Genomic DNA, 17,255 nt, shown 5'->3' with positions numbered 1-17,255 from the left:
TCTTTCATAGTATTTCCCCCAGTATCTTACTTACACATAGTAGTCCTTTAATAAATTTGTTGAATTGATAGGAAGGAAATTCCATTGTCATTGTTGGAACAAGTTGGGTTTTTTTGTTTGGGTTTTTTTATTGTTTTTTTTTTCCACTCTGAGTTTTTCTTTTATAGTTAGCTAGGACTAAGACTATCAACTTGATGTGTGTAGAGATTGTACAAGGTAAAAAGGGATAAGGAGGAGATATGAACTAAGCTATTGATTGTATTTTATTGCAAATCTATTTTTTGTTACATTTGTGTATTTTTTTGTCTTAATAATAATTTATTTAATGAAAATGAATATAACTAGATAACAACTCTCATCAAAAAGACTGTACTTTCAGTCACACATGTAGCCTGCCTGGTCGTCTTCCGATGGTGTTCCCCCACATCTGTCCCCCATAGTGGAGGTGGACATTTGGGGAACTGAGACTATTGGGTGTGCCTGGATTCCAACTTTTCTCCAGAGAGCTCTGGTTGGGCAACCTCATATGCTGATATTGAAAGCAGTTGCACCTGCATGTCATTGTCTAAGGAAGTGGAAATGTCAGATGCTTGGAGAAAGTAAGGCATTCATAGAGTTGTGAAATGGTACAGTGAGCTATACTTGAAGCTTGAATGACCAAGTCAGTTGATTCACTAATGACTTGAAGAGGTCGTGACTTGAAGACCCTAGCGCCGCTATTTAGTATATCATTGACTTTCTCATTTTATCATGTTGAGCCACCAACAAATTCTCCCTTTTCCAAAGACTAGTGAGGTGGACTTTTCATGCTAAAAGTGGTAGTAATATCATTTTTCCTAGGTTTTTTGTTTTGTTTGTTTTGGTTTTTTTTTGCTTTTTTTGCGGGGCAGTTGGGTTAAGTGATTTGCCCAGGGTCACACAGCTAGCAAGTGTTGTGTTTGAGACCGGATTTGAACTCAGGCACTCCTGAATTCCAGGGCCGATGCTCTATCCACTGCACCACCTAGCTGCCCCTTTCCTTGGTTTTATGTGTTGAAATCATCTCTGCTGTAACTATGATGATCTCAATCTCCTTAACTGTAAAATTGGGATTATAATAATAACACCTATTTTATAGGGTGATTGTTGGAAATCAGGTAAGACTGTTTCAGTAAAGCACTTAGCACAGTGCCTGGTATGTGTGGTAGACACTAAATGGGGAATGTATGATGACTCATTTATTCTGCAATGCCTTTATCCTTTCCCTCCCATTTCTTTTGGTTGGATTCCTAGTCGTAGTTAATAAACATTTATTAAGCACCTCTATGTGCCCGGTGATGCTAAGTGCTGCTGGCACTCATGGAGCTTGCAGTCTAATGGGGGAAGACAGAACACAAAAGAAAGTGGAAAGGGGAATGAGAGTAGAGGAGCCAGGAAAGTGCAAAATGAGAAGCTGGCTGAGGAGATGGATGTCAGGCCTTCTCCCCAGCCTTAAGTAAGAAGTGGAAGAGTTCATCCTCTATGCAGAGGGGCAGGAGAGTACTGATTAGGTGGGAGTGCCAAGCACTTCCCACTCAGGCAGACTTGATCTTATGTTCTTTTTCATGGATGCTGTAGGACACAGCCATATCAAGTTCTATTTGTGTTACTTTGTGTTTCCCATGCCACCAAGACGCTGGTGCCAATTATATTATAGGGGAAATGGGGGAGTATTGGGGTAGGTGTTTTTTAGGAATTCCTCTTTAAAGAATTATAACCTCTCGCACACAAATCCAATTAGAATAAAATCATATTTTATGTAGGTGCTAGGGAAAGGAAGCAAGAGAGAAGTCAGGACTTCTCTCATGGGGAGATAGCATGGCACAGAGGCATGGTTCTCTGAGATATCTATCTCCTTGAGTAGGAGAAAGGCAGATACCTTTATAGAGGACCCAATGGTGGAAGAACTGGATGGGGTGATTATCTGACTGTGGAAAGTTCCCTTATTGGGGGTGATCACCTGAGGGAGGACCATCCCCCACTGGTGGTGTCTGGAGGAATGGCTTGCAGCAACCCCCTAATGGGCTTATCTCTCTTGCTTCAAGGTGTGTCTCAAAGAAGAGACCCATGTCAGCTGGCCAGGTTAAACTTTAATAGTCCTTACCCTGTAACATCTTCCATACTAATTTTAAGCTCCATGAGACTATGCCTTATTTGTCTTCGTACCAAGCACTGAGCACAGGGCTCTGCATGAAATAAGTACTTAATAATACATATTTGTCAAATTGGATTGAGTCTCCACTGATGCAGTCACATTGCTAGGTACTATATGAGTTACTTAACAAAGACCTGGTTCTGGCCCACCAGATTCTTAAGATATAGAAATAAACATAAATGGGAAAAAAGGGACAAACATGGAGAACAGCATTCTTTGAAAACAGTGTTGCAGAGGTGGGGGCTGTGGATGTGCAATATTCTCTATACTGTCATACTTGGTTGTTTTGAATTGATTAATTTTACTGAACTGTTTTTCCCACTCTAAAAATTCTTTATTTCAATAGCTGTATAACAAGTTGGTGGGTCAGATGCTGATGAAACCAGTATGACTGCTGTTCATACTTGTTGTTTTTTTTTGGCGGGGCAATGGGGGTTAAGTGATTTGCCCAGGGTCACACAGCTAGTAAGTGTCTGAGGCTGGATTTGAACTCAGGTACTCCTGAATCCAGGGCCGGTGCTTATCCACCTAGCTGCCCCCTGCAGTTCATACTTAAAGATCAGTCTTCAAGTAGATGGGTTAGATGGTTTGTGCTCTGTCCTCTGCTTTCTCTCTAATGCAAGTTACAAGTAGGACAAGAAAGAATATATGGATGGATCACTTATTCAACCCTGGTGGCAGGAAACAAAACGGAACAGATCAAAGCCTAGCACTTTATCATTGGTCACTATTCTAGTTACCTCTTCCTTTGGGATAGAATTGTAAAGTAGGTTCTAGGCAGTGCTTTGATCTGAGGGCTTGAGGCATTAGCAAGTAGCTGAACTTGGAGGAGGAAAAGCGGGAAACTCGAGTGGGATTCTGCCATTCCTCTCATCCCAGGGATGAAGTTCCTTTGGCAAGGTTCCCAAAGCCTCTCCCTCTCTGTTAAGGGGGATTACTGTGCTACCTGAACCACTTTAGATAAGGAAGTATCTGTGTTAGGGGTAAATCTCACTCCCTTTGACTCAGAATGAATTATATTTGGTTTCAGAATGAAAACTCCCACTTTGTAGAGCAGTCTGCTTTAGAATTGGTGTGTAGTGGACAGCTAGGTGGTGCAATGGATAAAGCACTGGCCCTGGATTCAGGAGGACCTGAGTTCAAATCCAGCCTCAGACACTTGACACTCACCAGCTGTGTGACCCTGGACAAGTCACTTAACCCTCATTGCCCCTGCCTCCCCACCCCCCCCCCCCACCCCCTCCGGCCAGAAAACAAGAATTGGTGTGTAGCATACAAGTGCTTGTTTTGTAATCATTTCGATTGTGTGGTTTTCAGGTGGTCTTTGGAAAGAAAGCTTCCAGCATTTGCAACCATCCCAATTCACCAGTTACAGTACGAGAAAAATATGGACATCTATTTTGCTGATGGAAAGGTTTATGCTTTATACAGGTGAGATGAAAATTCCTTGCTCATTTAGAATTTCTAAAGTCCCTTATGTTCTATGACATTTTGTAATTTTCAAATCATATGCATATTCACTTTCACTTTCTCTAACCTGTAATCCAGAGAGAAAGAGCTGTTGTGTAACATTGTACAAATGAGAAAACTGAGGTCCAGAGAGGTTACACAGCTTTCCCAAAGTGATGGTGGCAGAGTTGGGACTAGAATCCAGGCCTCCTGACTCCTAACTCTCTCAGCTGTACTAAATAAAGCAATATGTGGGTTTTAAAAAATATTTATCCTCACTTAATTAGACACAGATCATGTCCTTTCATTAAAGGCTATTTCCAAGCCCTATTCTGGTTGCCCCCTTATCTTGAACACAATGAGGACTTCATCTGTGCAGATAGACATTGGTCCACCATCTTAAGATTCCCCACTTCTAAAATGATAGGACTAGACTACATGATTTTTAAGATCTCTTCTCATTCCTTTGACTTCAATCTAAGATTGTTATGACCTGTATAAAGCAACTTTCCCTTCCCTCCTCTTCTTAGCCTTTCTCCCCTCCCCCTCATTTATTATTTAGTGTCAGTAAGACCAGTAAAAACAGTGACATGGATGCTGGTTTCCTTTTAGGAAGTTGGCTCCAACATGAATGTCCCCTATGTCCAGAACAGCGACCTTTCAGCCTCTTTGGTGACTTAGAGCAGCACATGAGGAAGCGCATGAGCTTTTCTGCTGTAAGCTGTGTGTGAAACACTAAAGGTGAGTGGGGAAGATACAGGCTGGGCCAGGAGAGAAGAGAGGAAAATGTCCATGAAAGCCACTTCTTTTGCAAAAAGGTGGTATGGTTGAACATAGCCTCAACAGCTTCCCTAGGTGACTCCAGCAAAGTGCCTACCATGACATCATTTTGCTGCTGAAGCTAAGGCCAGAGGAAGTTGATTTACCTAAGCTCAGACCAGGTAGTGAATGGAATTGAATGCTGTGTGACTGTAATGTCCAAACTTGGCCTTGGAGAAGAGTTGAGAAGGTGCATCTCCCTATTTTCTTTGCAGAAGTGGGGGGCTGTATGAACTATTACAGGAGTAAGTTGATGCATTGCTTTTACTGGGGTTTTTTCCTTTTTAAATGTTTGTTACAAGGGTTGGTTTTCTGTATGAGAGTAAGAAGAAATATATTCAGAAATAAGTTATTTAAAAACTAGAGTTATCCATAAAAATTAGGTTTAAAATTCAGTAATTTTCTTCATAATTTTTCTTCAAATCTCAGCTCAAGCACTTTATGAGACTTTTCCTCTTCACTCTGGCTGCTGGTGCCTCCCCACCCAAATAGCTCTTTGTCATTTATTTTGTATACACTTATACTAATATATGTATGTCTTGTCTCCCTGAAGGTCAAGCATTCTTTTTTTGTTTGTTGTTTGTTTTTTTTCAGGACAATGAAGGTTAAATGACTTGCCCAGGGTCACACAGCTAGTAAGTGTCAGGTGTCTGAGGCCAGATTTGAACTCAGGTTGTCCTGAATCCAGGGCCAGCACTTTATCCACTGTGCCACCTAGCTGCCCCAATAAGCATTCTTTTAATCCCTTTTTGTATCCCTGGCCCTTAGCACAGTTCCTGATATGTAGTAGGTTCTTAATTAATTGGTTATTGAGTTTATAGTCTAGTAGGATATCCCATACAACTGTAATACAAAGTGGATTGTTAAGTGCCTTGGGGAAGAGCTAATAGTACGATGGGAAGTACTCTGAAACTCATTTCCAAATGTAGGAATTCAGGAAGGCTTCATGAGGGAGACAACATTTGACTTGAAAGGATGCGTTGATTTTCAGCAAGGAGAAATGTGTAGGGTAAGGGTTTAAATTTTTGTGTGTGAACTTAATCATCATTAAAAACATCATTATGTACAAAAGAATAATAAAAGATTTAATATTTTTTTAGAAACAAAAAAATTAAAGCAAGGTATCTAGCTTTGTCACCTTGTCCAAAACCTTACTGACACTTACGTCATCCACTAAACTTGGAGGCATTCTCGCTCCTTCCTTGAGGGGTTATGCACCTACCTCTCTTACATTATTCCTTCTTCATCCTAACATTTGCCTTTATCTTTGGTGATTCGATATCCAGTAACTTTGAGCACTCTGACCCCCAAGTCCAATTATCAGCTTCAGCTCTTGTAACCCTTCCCCATATTGTCTGCCTTCTCTGTTCCTGTTCCAGAATAATGGATCCCTGTTGAGGGAAGGTAAAGAATGTTAACAGTAGTGGTCACCACCATCACTATCATAACTACCAGCATTTATATATGGCCCTTACTATGTGCCAGGCTCTGTGTTCAGTGCCTTACAGTGATCTCATTTGATTTTTCATAACAGAAGGTAGGTGCTACTATTATACCTGTTTTACAAATGACAGACCTGAGGCGGACAGAGATTAAGTGACTTGTTGTTTTGTTCTCATCCGTGTCTGTCTCCCCCGCCCCGGGCTCGATAAGGGAAAGGGACTTGCCTAGGGTCACACAGCTAGTAAGTGTTGAGTGTCTGAGATAAGATTTGAACTCAGGTCCTCCTGAATCCTGGGCTGGTGGTTTATCCACTGTGCCACCTAGGTACCCCTGGCCTAGTATTTTTTTTTTTAGTGAGGCAACTGGGGTTAAGCACCAGGGTCACACAGCTAGTAAGTGTCAAGTGTCTGAGGCTGGATTTGAACTCAGGTACTCCTGACTCCAGGGCTCTATCCACTGCGCCACCTAGCCGCCCCTGGGCTAGTATTTTTTAAATATATTTTTTTATTTATTTTGTTAGTATTTTCCATTTACATTTTTAATAATTTAACATTCCTTTTTTAAAACTTTGAGTTCCAGATTCTCTCTCTTCCTGCCCACACTTTGAGAAGACAGGCAATAGGATATCAGTTATGTGTCAAGTTGTACAAAACATCCATATTAGCCATGTTGCAAAAGAAAAACATACAAAAAACACAAGAAACATAAGGAAAGTGGGGAAAGTATGCTTCAAACCTGCTCTTTGGAGTAGATAGTAGTTTTCATCCTGGGTTCTTTGGCATTGTCTTGGCTCACTGTCTTGATGAGAGTCTTTCAGAGTTGATCACTGTTACACTATTGCTGTTCTAGTAGTTGTTTTCAACATAAGTCTCCTTACTCCAGTAACCTTAAAAAAAGAAATACTCCAAAAGAATAGTTTCTTAGTTGTTTCAACAAGGAGACAATGGAAGCATCTCCACTCCAGTTAAAACCCTCTGAAAGGACAACAGAGAATCAAAAATTCTAAAGCCCCTTTTCACCCCAAATTCACCCTGTAGCCTGGGTGCTGCCAAAGCAGGTGGCCTGCTGAGCTTGTGTTTTAAGCTATGGGCTTGGTAGCTCTAGTCTGTCCCCTTACGACAGCAACTCCTTTCCTCCCTCCCCCCACCATGCTCCAAAAGAAGTGGAAAATCATACCCCTCCCCTTTCTACCCTGTGCCCAGCCATAGGATGGACGTGAGGTGAGCAATACTGATTTCAGTGGAGAATAGAGATGCCATAATTCAGAACTGGTTAAGGGGAAGAGTCTTTCTTCCTAGTGGAGTTTGTGCAGGTGTAAGAACCTAGCTGAACCCCAGTGTCCCCCAGTTCAAGGAAGCTAAGAAGAAAATAAATGTATTGAAAAGGGAAGGGACGGGGCAGCAGGTGGCGGCAGTGGATAGAGCACCGGCCCTGGAGTCAGGAGTACCTGAGTTCAAATCCGGCCTCAGACACTTACTAGCTGTGTGACCCTGGGCAAGTCACTTAACCCCAATTGGCCTCACTTAAAAAAAATTTAGAAAAGGGAAGAGGGCCAACAAAAGGCTTGTCATTAGCCTAGCTTCCAAGCTAGGAAAAATAAGTAAAAATTTCCCCATAAAAGAAATCATGTTTTTGTTAATCTTCTTGACTTTTTTTTCATGTCTTGAACCCTTCCAGCAGTCTGGTGAAGCCTATGGCTCCCTTCTCAGAATAATGTTCTTAAATGCATAAAATAAAATGCCCAGAATACAAAAGAAACAAATGGGCCCCAGATTAAGAGCTTCTGCTTTGAAGGAGTGTGAGCCAAAATCCTCAGCAAAAAGAGCAAGACAATTAAATTCTGCAGGTTCCCTAGAAATCCTAGAACTATAGTAAGAAACTTGGAATGATTTTTAAAAAGCAAACTTTTAAATGATATTAGAATGGAAATTAGAACTTTCTTTTTTTATTTTCTTTCTTTTTTTTGTGAGGCAATTGGGGTTAAGTGACTTGCCCAGGGTCACACAGCTAGTAGGTGTCAAGTGCCTGAGGCTGGATTTGAACTCAGGTTCCTCCTGACTCCAGGGCCAGTGCTCTATCCACTGTGCCACCTAGCTGCCCCTCTAGCACTCTTTCTTAGCCAGTACCAGATTTTTTTAATGATTACTGCTTTATAATGTGGTTTGAAATGTTATTCCTAAGCCACCTTCCTTCACATTTTTCATTGATTCATTGATATTCTTGATCTTTTGTTCTTCTAGATTAATTTTTTTTCCTAGCTCTATAAAAGAATTTTTTGGTAGTTTTATTGGTATGACACTGAATATGTTACTTTAGGTGGGATTGTTATTTTTATTATATTGGCTGGGCCTATCCATGAGCATTAATATTTCTGTAGTTATGTAAATCTGTCTTTATTTGTGTGAAAAGTCTTTTGTTATTGTGTTCATATAGTTCCTTGTTTTGACTTGGCAGATAGACTCCAAGTATTAGGTCTACAGTTATTTTAATTGGGACTGTCTCTGTCTCTTCCTGATAAGTTTTGTTGGTAATATATAGCACTGCTGATGATTTATGTGAGTTTGTTTTATGTTCTGTAATTCTGCTAAAGTTGTTCATTGTTTCAACTAATTTTTTACTTGATTCTCTGGGGCTCTCTAATTATGCCATCATATCATTTGCAAGGAGTGATAGTTTTGTTTTCTCATTGCCTGTTTTTATTCTGTCAATTGCTTTTTCTTCTTTTATTGTAATAGCTAGCATTTAAGAAGGGTTCCATTCATTCTTATGCTTTCTAGTGTTTTTAATAGGAATGGGTGCTGTATTTTGTCAAAAGCCTTTTCTGTATCTATTGATATAATCATGACTTTTGTTATTAATCAGCTCAGCTATGCTCATAGTTTTTCATAATACTGAACCAGCCCTGTATTCCTAGTCTAAATCCCACCTGGTCATAATGTAAAATCTTTGTGATATATAGTTGTAATTGCTTTGCTAGTATTTTATTAATATTCATTAGGAAAATTGACTTAAAATTTGCAAAAAGCCAAGAGAAAGACTTTCAGCTATGATGGAAAGTTGATTCGACTAGTCCACAATTATTCTGAACCTAGAAGAAATTAGGTAAAATTAGGATTATTTTTCAATAATACAAAAGATAGGGATGCACCCCAAAACAACTCCTACAAAACTGAGCCTAATCATTAGTCAAGAATCTCTTCAACAAAATAGAAATATTGAATAATTTCTGAAAAAGAAAACATAAACAGAGCATTCAGCCTGCAAATAAATACTCCATGCAAGAGAAACATTAATATTCCATAAGCTAAAACCCGTATTCTTCTTGCATCAGTGATTTTTATATGTTGAATGTAACACAGTGGGAGGTTCCTTGAACTCAGAGAGGGAAGACAAGACTAGAGGGTGAGAGCAGAAGAAGAGAGAGGGATGAGATGTGGTAAATGGGAGATTGGTTTTTTCCCTAAAAGAGAAACAGAGGGGTACCACCGACACACTATTTTATGGTAGAGATTGGGAGGCCAGCTTCATGATGTATTGTTTTAGAAGGAGAATGGGTACTTTAGGAGAATACTGCGCTTCTCCCCCTCCCCCTAGAAGTGGCCAGCACCCAGGGTCCTGAGGGGTAGATCCAGAAATAGATTGTCTTGGCCTTAGGAAGGTGAGTGCTCAGGGGCAAACGGTAGCACCTAGAGATTTGGGCTGCAATGAACCCCTACCATATGACGTTGATCTATGTATTAAGCCTTTGAGCTTTGGCCCTGGTTATCTCATACTGCATTCTTCACATCTCCAACTGGTTGTACCATTGACATCTCACATCAGGCAGTCCCAAAATGAAGTCTCATCAACTTGTATCTTTTCTCAGCTCCCTTGTTGAGTAGGCCTCTGTTCTCTAGAAATCCAGGATCTTAACTTCAGTCATCCTATATTCTTCTTCTCCCTTAACCCTGCCCTTCCCCTCTCCCCCTTACACCATCATTTGCCATGCCCTTTTAGTTTTACCTCCAGAGCATTTCTTTGTCCATTGTTTTCTCACCACTCATGTAACTACCATCCTTGCCTTATAACTTCTTGCCTGCAATATTGTCTTAACCTTCAGATTTACCTCTGGCTATTCCCCATTAGATTAGACTGATGTGAGCCAAAGAAAGCCCTTTCTCTGTCATCTCTGCTGTGTTATTTCTTATTTGTGGGAAGTCATTGGTGAATACAGGCTGCCTTCTTGACTCCTCCAGCAGATCTTTGTATTACATGGCCCTTTTCTGTCATGGTGTTGACCATATGTCTCACCTGTGCTGCTTTGAGTCCTCATTACATCTGGCTCACTTAGCATGAGTTGTAGTTGGAAAATGGGAGTGTGGGCCTTATACAGTGTAGATGAGGTGTCTCAAGTCCAGTATAGTTGTCATTCAAAATACTTCTCTGGGGGGCAGAGCACTGACCTTGGATTCCAGAGGACCTGAGTTCAAATCCAGCCTCAAACACTTGACACTTACTACCTGTGTGACCCTGGGCAAGTCACTTAACCCTCATTGCTTTGCAAAAACAAGACAAAAATAAAATCCCTCTCTGAAATGAGCACATGCTTCCTTGATGTAGCTTATAAAACAACCTTTTGCATAATATACTATTCTGGCTTAAATGTGTGATAGTTTACTTTTGGGCCAGGGGAGTTGGATCACTGGAAGGTACTTGATAGAGAATAATCTTGATTTAAAGCTGGCTAGTTCAGATAAAAAAAGATTCTTTAGTATCTTGATGAATGTCACCAAGGTGGGGGACCATTCTAGGCTCCACCATCAGACACTGGGAGCATGTAGGGTAAATATTCTAGGTTACTTCCTGGAGAAAATTATATCTAATATTCAGCCATGAGTTTTTTCTGAATTCTGTGATGAGCAGAAATTAGGGTAGAGCTTTCAAAACTCTTTGAGAGGTTGAGGAGTCAGTGGTGAAGGTTAGAGGCCGGCATTCCCTGTCCTTTCTTCTACCCTCACATGCCTTCACTCTTCTTCCCGAAGATCTTTTACCTATGAGCGCAAATGGTATTCCCGCAAGGACCTTGCCCGACACCGGATCCATGGAGACCCAGATGACACGTCCCACCGGGGACATCCTCTGTGTCAATTTTGTGATGAGCGTTATTTGGACAATGATGAGCTCCTGAAACACCTGAGGAGAGACCACTATTTTTGTCATTTCTGTGATTCAGATGGCGCTCAGGAGTATTACAGGTTGGTGAAAAAGCAGGGACTGACTGAGCCCCGACAGGATTGGGGGTGGGGGTGCACATGAATATAAACTAGATGCCCAAGGACTGAGTGTGAGTGCTGCCGGTTCTCAGGTTCTCTTTCCTGCTTAGTGCAGAAGGTGGGGCTTGGTGCCTACAGTGTGTCCCAGCAGGGTGCACAGCTTTAGTGTTTCCTGAAGTCTTTGTCTTCAGTGACTTGAGCAGCTGAGCCAAGTTATCCCTGACTGATCCCACTTTAGTCCTAAGTCAGAATCCTTTGATGTTTGTGTCTGTTAGGAATAGAAAATGTTTTAAGGCTGAAGCTGCTTTTTGTAATTGAGTTAGGAGTTCAGAGAACAGAATTACTTTGTTGTCATCCCCCATCTTTTCCTAGGGTGTAAAAAAACTCAAACAAACCCATATTTCTTTCCAGTCAGATTTATGAACAGGACTTATAAGAATTAAACAGAAATCCATTAATCATGTTGGACTGGTTCCAACATGAGAGAGAGCCTTGAGGATTAGGGGAAGGGGCAAAGCTTTTTTTCCTCCTGAAGATGCACATGGATATGTGTTCAACATTGTTTCTGTGAAAGTCTTGTTGTGAAAAATATTCAGTGGGGGCAGCTAGGTGGTGCAGTGGGTAAAGCACTGGCCCTGGATTCAGGAGGACCTGAGTGCAAATCTGGCCTCAGACACTTGACACTTACTAGCTGTGTGACCTTGGGCAAGTCACTTAACCCTCATTGCCCCACCAAAAACAAAACAAAAAACAACATTTCAATGGTCTGGGGGGGGGGGGGGAGACAGGAACTATATCAATGCTTGGTGTTACTTTAGCAATAAAGATGAGGAGGAGGAGATTTGGCCAGTCCCATCTGGTCTGTTGCAGGAATATTTAAGGTCTTCATGGTTTGTTGAGGATAGAATAATTTCCTTATCATTATTGTTACTTTCTGTGCAGCATTTCTGGATACTGATGCACCCACCTGATTTGGGGTAAATTGATCCCTCCTTGGGGTTCATAGGAGAAGTTGCTGCAAGTCCTGCTTGAGATCGGTCATATTGCCTTAATTGGTGTCATGCTGTGCTGTTGGGTATTGATGTATTAACCATCTCAATCCCCTTTTTTATTTTCCCATCAGTGACTATGAATACCTTCGTGAACATTTCCGTGAGAAGCACTTTCTCTGTGAAGAGGGAAGGTGCAACACTGAGCAGTTCACTCACGCCTTCCGTTCAGAAATCGACTACAAGGCGCATAAGACTTCATGCCACAGCAAAAGTCGAGCAGAGGCTAGGCAGAACCGGCAGATCGACCTTCAGTTTAGCTATGCCCCGAGGCACACTCGCAGGGGTGAGGTGAGTATGCCTGGGTATCTGAGGTCCTGGAGCTTAGAGCCCACTGAAGTTCTGGTGTTTTTCTAGCATGATAGTTACTTAAGACCTAGGTTTCCATGCTCTGTTCATAGGAAGACAGTATTATTTTAGTTTACTGTCTTCAGAAGCCTTTAAAATGAACTGGAAGAAACAGTGCAATCATCTCTCTGTTAATTTTTTTTTAGTGAGGCAATTGGGGTTAAGTGACTTTGCCCAGAGTCACACAACTAGTAAGTGTTCAGTGTCTGAGGCTGGATTTGAACTCAGGTACTCCTGACTCCAGGGCCGGTGCTCTATCCACTGCACCACCTAGCTGCCCTGATCTCTCTGTTATCATGAGTTTTTGCAACCTATCAGCCCCACCACAAGAGAGCATATTCTCTAAAGCAGCGATTCAGAACATTCCCAGCCTCTGTTTGGGGATGGGTGGGTATCAACTTCTTGCCCTCCTGGAGCTGTTGTAAAGGACCAGCTGCTGTCCACGATATCTGAGGGAGGGAGTGGAGAGGAGACCAGTTCTGGCCAGAGTGAAGAAATGGAGTGAAAGGCCCTCTGTGCTTCTTTAGGAGTCGTTGGTGGGGATGACTATGAAGAAGTGGACAGGCATAACAGGCAGAGCCGGGCCAACAGGGCAGGGGGCCGTGGAACTCAGCAGAACCGCCGAGGAAGCTGGAGGTATAAGAGGTGGGAGGCCTTTGCTTGCTGTTGAAGTTCCTCTCTTGGCAGCCCAAGGGGTGTCTTGTTGGGGAGCTGCTAGAGGTGGGGTCCGACTGAGGGGCTCCAACTCCTCTTTGTCCCCAAGTTGTACAGACTGGGAAAATCCGAGACTCAGAAGGGGGGGTATAATAAGAAACCAGGTCCAGAGAGACCTTTTGTAGATGAGAAAACAAACTCACATAAGGAAGACAACTTGACCCCTGCCTGGTTAATCGGCAAGTTAGCAGTGAGGCGGGGACCAGAAACCCAGAAGAGTTTTGTGAATAGATTCAGAGTGATGAGTAAATCCCGAAGAAGATGATTTTCTGTCTCCAGCAGAATGTCCCTGCATTTAAACACACACACACACACACACACACACACACACACACGCACACGCACACGCGCACACACACACACACACACACACACACAAAACTAAGTTTTATTTATTTCCTTTTGTTTACAGCACTATTTTTTTTGGAAATATGCTTCTTTTCTCCCCAATTGAAGCCTCCCTTTTGTTAAATCAATTAAGCAAGAATATTGGCTACAAAACCACAGCTTTTTGACAACTGATCCTAGGTTTGAGTGGAAAGGGACCCCAGAAGCCTACCTCTAGTCCAGCCCCCTCGTTTTTCATACAGGGAAACAGACCCAGAGAGTTTAAATGACTTGCCCAGTGTCACACAGCTCGTAAGTAACAGAGGAAGATTTAAATTTAGGCCAAAGGATCATAGTGGGAGAGCTGGAAGGGATCTTGTTTTGTCCTTCCCCCTCATTTTACAGATAAGGTTGTGACTTGCCCAAGAGAACTCCACTAGTAAGCATTGCAGCCAGCATTTGAACCCAGTCCCTCTCAACTACAAAGCCATTGCTTGGGTCCACTGTACCACATTTCCTTGAGTCTTTCTTTACCCAGTGCTTCATTCTTGGGCTAAGTTGTTGTTACTGTTGATGCAGACCTCCTGTGGGCCACACCAGCCATAAGGTTTCTGGGCACCTCCTCTTGTCCAGTTTAGAGTCTCATTACTCCTCCCATGGGTGGGGAGAATCCAGATTACTGCTTTTTCTTTCCCTAATGCCCTAATTACATTACAGGCAAAAAGAATGGTACCACTCACCAATTAACCCGACCTTCTCCAAGAGGGTCTTGACTTCTTGACTACTAAATAGACACACTCAGAGTTGTGGGAGTGGAAATCCCTTTAACCATCAGTCCTTCCCATTTCTGAATAGGGCCTGTGCATACAACCTTTCCCTTTACCACTGGTGAGAAATGTTCAATGGGCCTGACTTACACATGTACAGTTTTGCAAGCAGAGGATTTTAAGCTAAATACTTCTTTGGTGGGGGAGGTAAGCAAAAAGTCAGTGAAGTGTGGATAAAGCCTTGCACGTGTGCTACTAATAGTGACTGATAAAAGCACAAAAACCCTGGAATTGAGGGTGGACCAGAAAGTCATCAGCTTTGAAAGGAAAGAGGTACCTGGAGCTGAGAGTTGGCACATGTAGGGGAAAGCGTGGGTTGGTGTTCTCTCATTGGGCCAGGCCATGGGGGTCTTAAGATGCAGACTCAGGCCTTGGTAACTTGGCTCTTCTGGGCTCTGTGTATTTGTTGTATTTTCATAGGTTCATTGGATTTGGAGCTGGCGTTGCTTTTCCTCAAAGGACTGCAAAGCCCCTTTGAGAAAAACCCCCGTCTTGTCTTAGCGTGAGCTCAGGGACATCTGGGCAAGGACTGGTGACAGTGGTAGAGATGCAGAAGGGGAATTCACCTGGCAACCTGGGGAGTCATTGGCTAAAGGATGGGAAAAGATAGACCAGACTCACAAGGAGGTCTGGCCTCGAATCTCAAGTATGGCTACAAGGTCCTGACTCTTTTTTGTCTGGGCTCCATTCCCCCATGTTCTTAAAGGAAGTGGGGCAGGGAACACCGAACAAGTTGGTTAGAATCTCAGTTCCCAGTCTTTTCCAGCAGGTGGTGCTGTGGGTCAGGCCTTGTCTGGAGAACGTGGGACATGCTTCCTAGCCATCCATGGAATCTTTTCCTGACCCTAAAGGACTCTCATTTTCCTTCTCCTGCACCTCAGGGAAGAAGAAGACAGAGATGTAGCAGCTGCAGTGAGGGCTTCAGTAGCTGCACTTAGGCAAGAAGAAAAGAAATGGGTTGAGGATAAAGAGGATGGCAGCAAAGTGAAGAAGGACGAGGGGAAGGACTCAGAAGAAACTCGGAGCTCAAGGAGAGCCCCCAAGCCTTCTGCTGAGGCCCCAGGTGATCAGTGGTGGCCAGCAGGCAGGTCCTGCACCACTCCCTTCTTTGTCTGGGATTCTCTACGTAAAGAGGAGAACTTACAGCATTGTCCCTTGGCTGGGAACATTTTCCACAGGCAGGGACAGCTTTTCTGCTCTGCAGCAGAAAATGGATTTTGAATGAATTGCAGTCAAGTTGCTTGATCCAGGATGGGAAATCTATGATGTGAAGCTGAAATTTTTAGGCTTTTTTAAAAGTCTCAGCTAAAGGATTGCATTCCTTTGAGGAATTGGTATTAAGTCACTTATAGTTTAATATATGGCCATCCCTTATTTTTACTTTTAAGACTAGTGCAATGTGAAATATATTAGATTATATGTTTACCCTTTCTAACTGAAATAAAAGTTCAGAATAAGTCTTCATGAACCTTTCTGAGTCATGATTCCTGATGAGTCTGACATCTGTTTGCATGAGAGTCTTTGAGGAGAAAGGTATATTTTAAGGTCCCTACACTAGTGCACACAACTTCAGAGATTTTCATAGGAAGAGTGCCTGGTTTTTAGCACTTGCCATCACTTCATGTTACAAGTCATTGTCCTTGATCCTAGCTCCCAAGGAAGCCACTGCTAATGGTCCTGCAAGCCAAGAGGACTTTGTCTCGTTTAGGTCGGCAGCAGGGGGAGCTCTGCAGAGGTATGTGGGACAGCCATTCAGGGGCAGTTGTGAGTCTCTTCTGGCTTGTCAGAAGCATTGGTTAAGATGCTGTGGGCATAGAGGGGTGGGTTGGTTCCTGTAAGGGTTTGCCCTCTCTAACAGCAGGGATCTTGTAACTGACAGGGAGGTGGGGGATGGGCCCAAACATGGGCTTTTTGTTTAATAACTAGATTCCGCAGGGTTTCTAAAGGAGTTGTGAAGTCTGACCTGCGAGTGACTCCTTTGGTTCTCCTCTTGGGGCTTTTCTAAATAGCCACACATCCCTTTTCCGCCTGAGTCCCCATCCAAGTGGTCTCTGCTTTGGGATCTCTCCCCACTGCATGGCCTATCTTGGGGGTGATGCCCTCTGCTGCCTCCTGCCTTGCATAAAAAGGGATTTTAGTGGGTCTCCTCCCCTCTGTGAAGCAGACCAAGTTCAGGCTATTTCCCAACTCTCTCCTCCCTGATGAAGGCCTGGGTGGGTCACGTGACATCTTATCTCTTGCTCTGCCCCAGTTCCCTCCAGCCAGCTTCAGTCAAACTTAAAGAGGAAGACTTCCCAAGCCTCTCCTCCTCCTCAGCCCCCACTGTCTCCTCCGGGATGTCACTTACCTATACAATCACTGCCAAGAAGACCTCAGCCTTCCAAGAAGAGGACTTTCCAGCCCTGTGTCCAAAATGAGGCCCAGCAAAGCCGTGTCCAGCATCACCTCCGCCTGGAACAATAACTCCAGTAAGAGTGTTGTTCGGCCAGTGGCACCTGTCCAGGCTCCTTCCAGCCAGCCCACCAAGGAAACCCTCTTTGATTACCAAAGGAGGTGGTAAAGCAAGCAGGAAGAACAACAAAGCTGCAGTCTCTGATGATGAAGATGACAGCATCGGGCTGACCACCCAGGAGATCAGGAATGCACCCACTATGTTCGATGTCTCCTCCTTGCTGGCTGCATCTTCATCGCAGTCTTTAAAGGGGAGCAAGAAGAAGAAGACGGGAGCTGAGAAGCAGAGCTCAGCATCACCCCCCACCCCAGCCACTCATGCCAGAGGGACTGCCAAGCCAGCTTGGCGAGAAAAGGCTCCCAGCCCTGAACACGGAGCAGCTCCTGCAGCCACAGCTAACGG

The 17,255-nt window shown here is 43.2% G+C and overlaps 1 protein-coding gene across 1 annotated transcript in view; it reads left to right on the top strand.

The window, feature by feature from the left end:
* Positions 1–17,255, top strand: part of ZNF598 (zinc finger protein 598, E3 ubiquitin ligase) — a 31,464-nt gene that overhangs the window by 9,458 nt on the left and 4,751 nt on the right. Inside the window, 11 exon segments of the mRNA XM_044000133.1 lie at positions 3,491–3,604; positions 4,235–4,318; positions 4,321–4,363; positions 10,906–11,118; positions 12,260–12,476; positions 13,060–13,178; positions 15,283–15,464; positions 16,052–16,136; positions 16,653–16,801; positions 16,804–16,928; positions 16,930–17,254. Of these exon segments, the coding sequence (XP_043856068.1) occupies positions 3,491–3,604; positions 4,235–4,318; positions 4,321–4,363; positions 10,906–11,118; positions 12,260–12,476; positions 13,060–13,178; positions 15,283–15,464; positions 16,052–16,136; positions 16,653–16,801; positions 16,804–16,928; positions 16,930–17,254 (1,656 nt within the window).

Source organism: Dromiciops gliroides, chromosome 1 (genome assembly GCF_019393635.1).
Source record: "Dromiciops gliroides isolate mDroGli1 chromosome 1, mDroGli1.pri, whole genome shotgun sequence".
NCBI lineage: Eukaryota > Metazoa > Chordata > Mammalia > Microbiotheria > Microbiotheriidae > Dromiciops > Dromiciops gliroides.
This window is presented reverse-complemented; position numbering and strand designations above follow the sequence as displayed.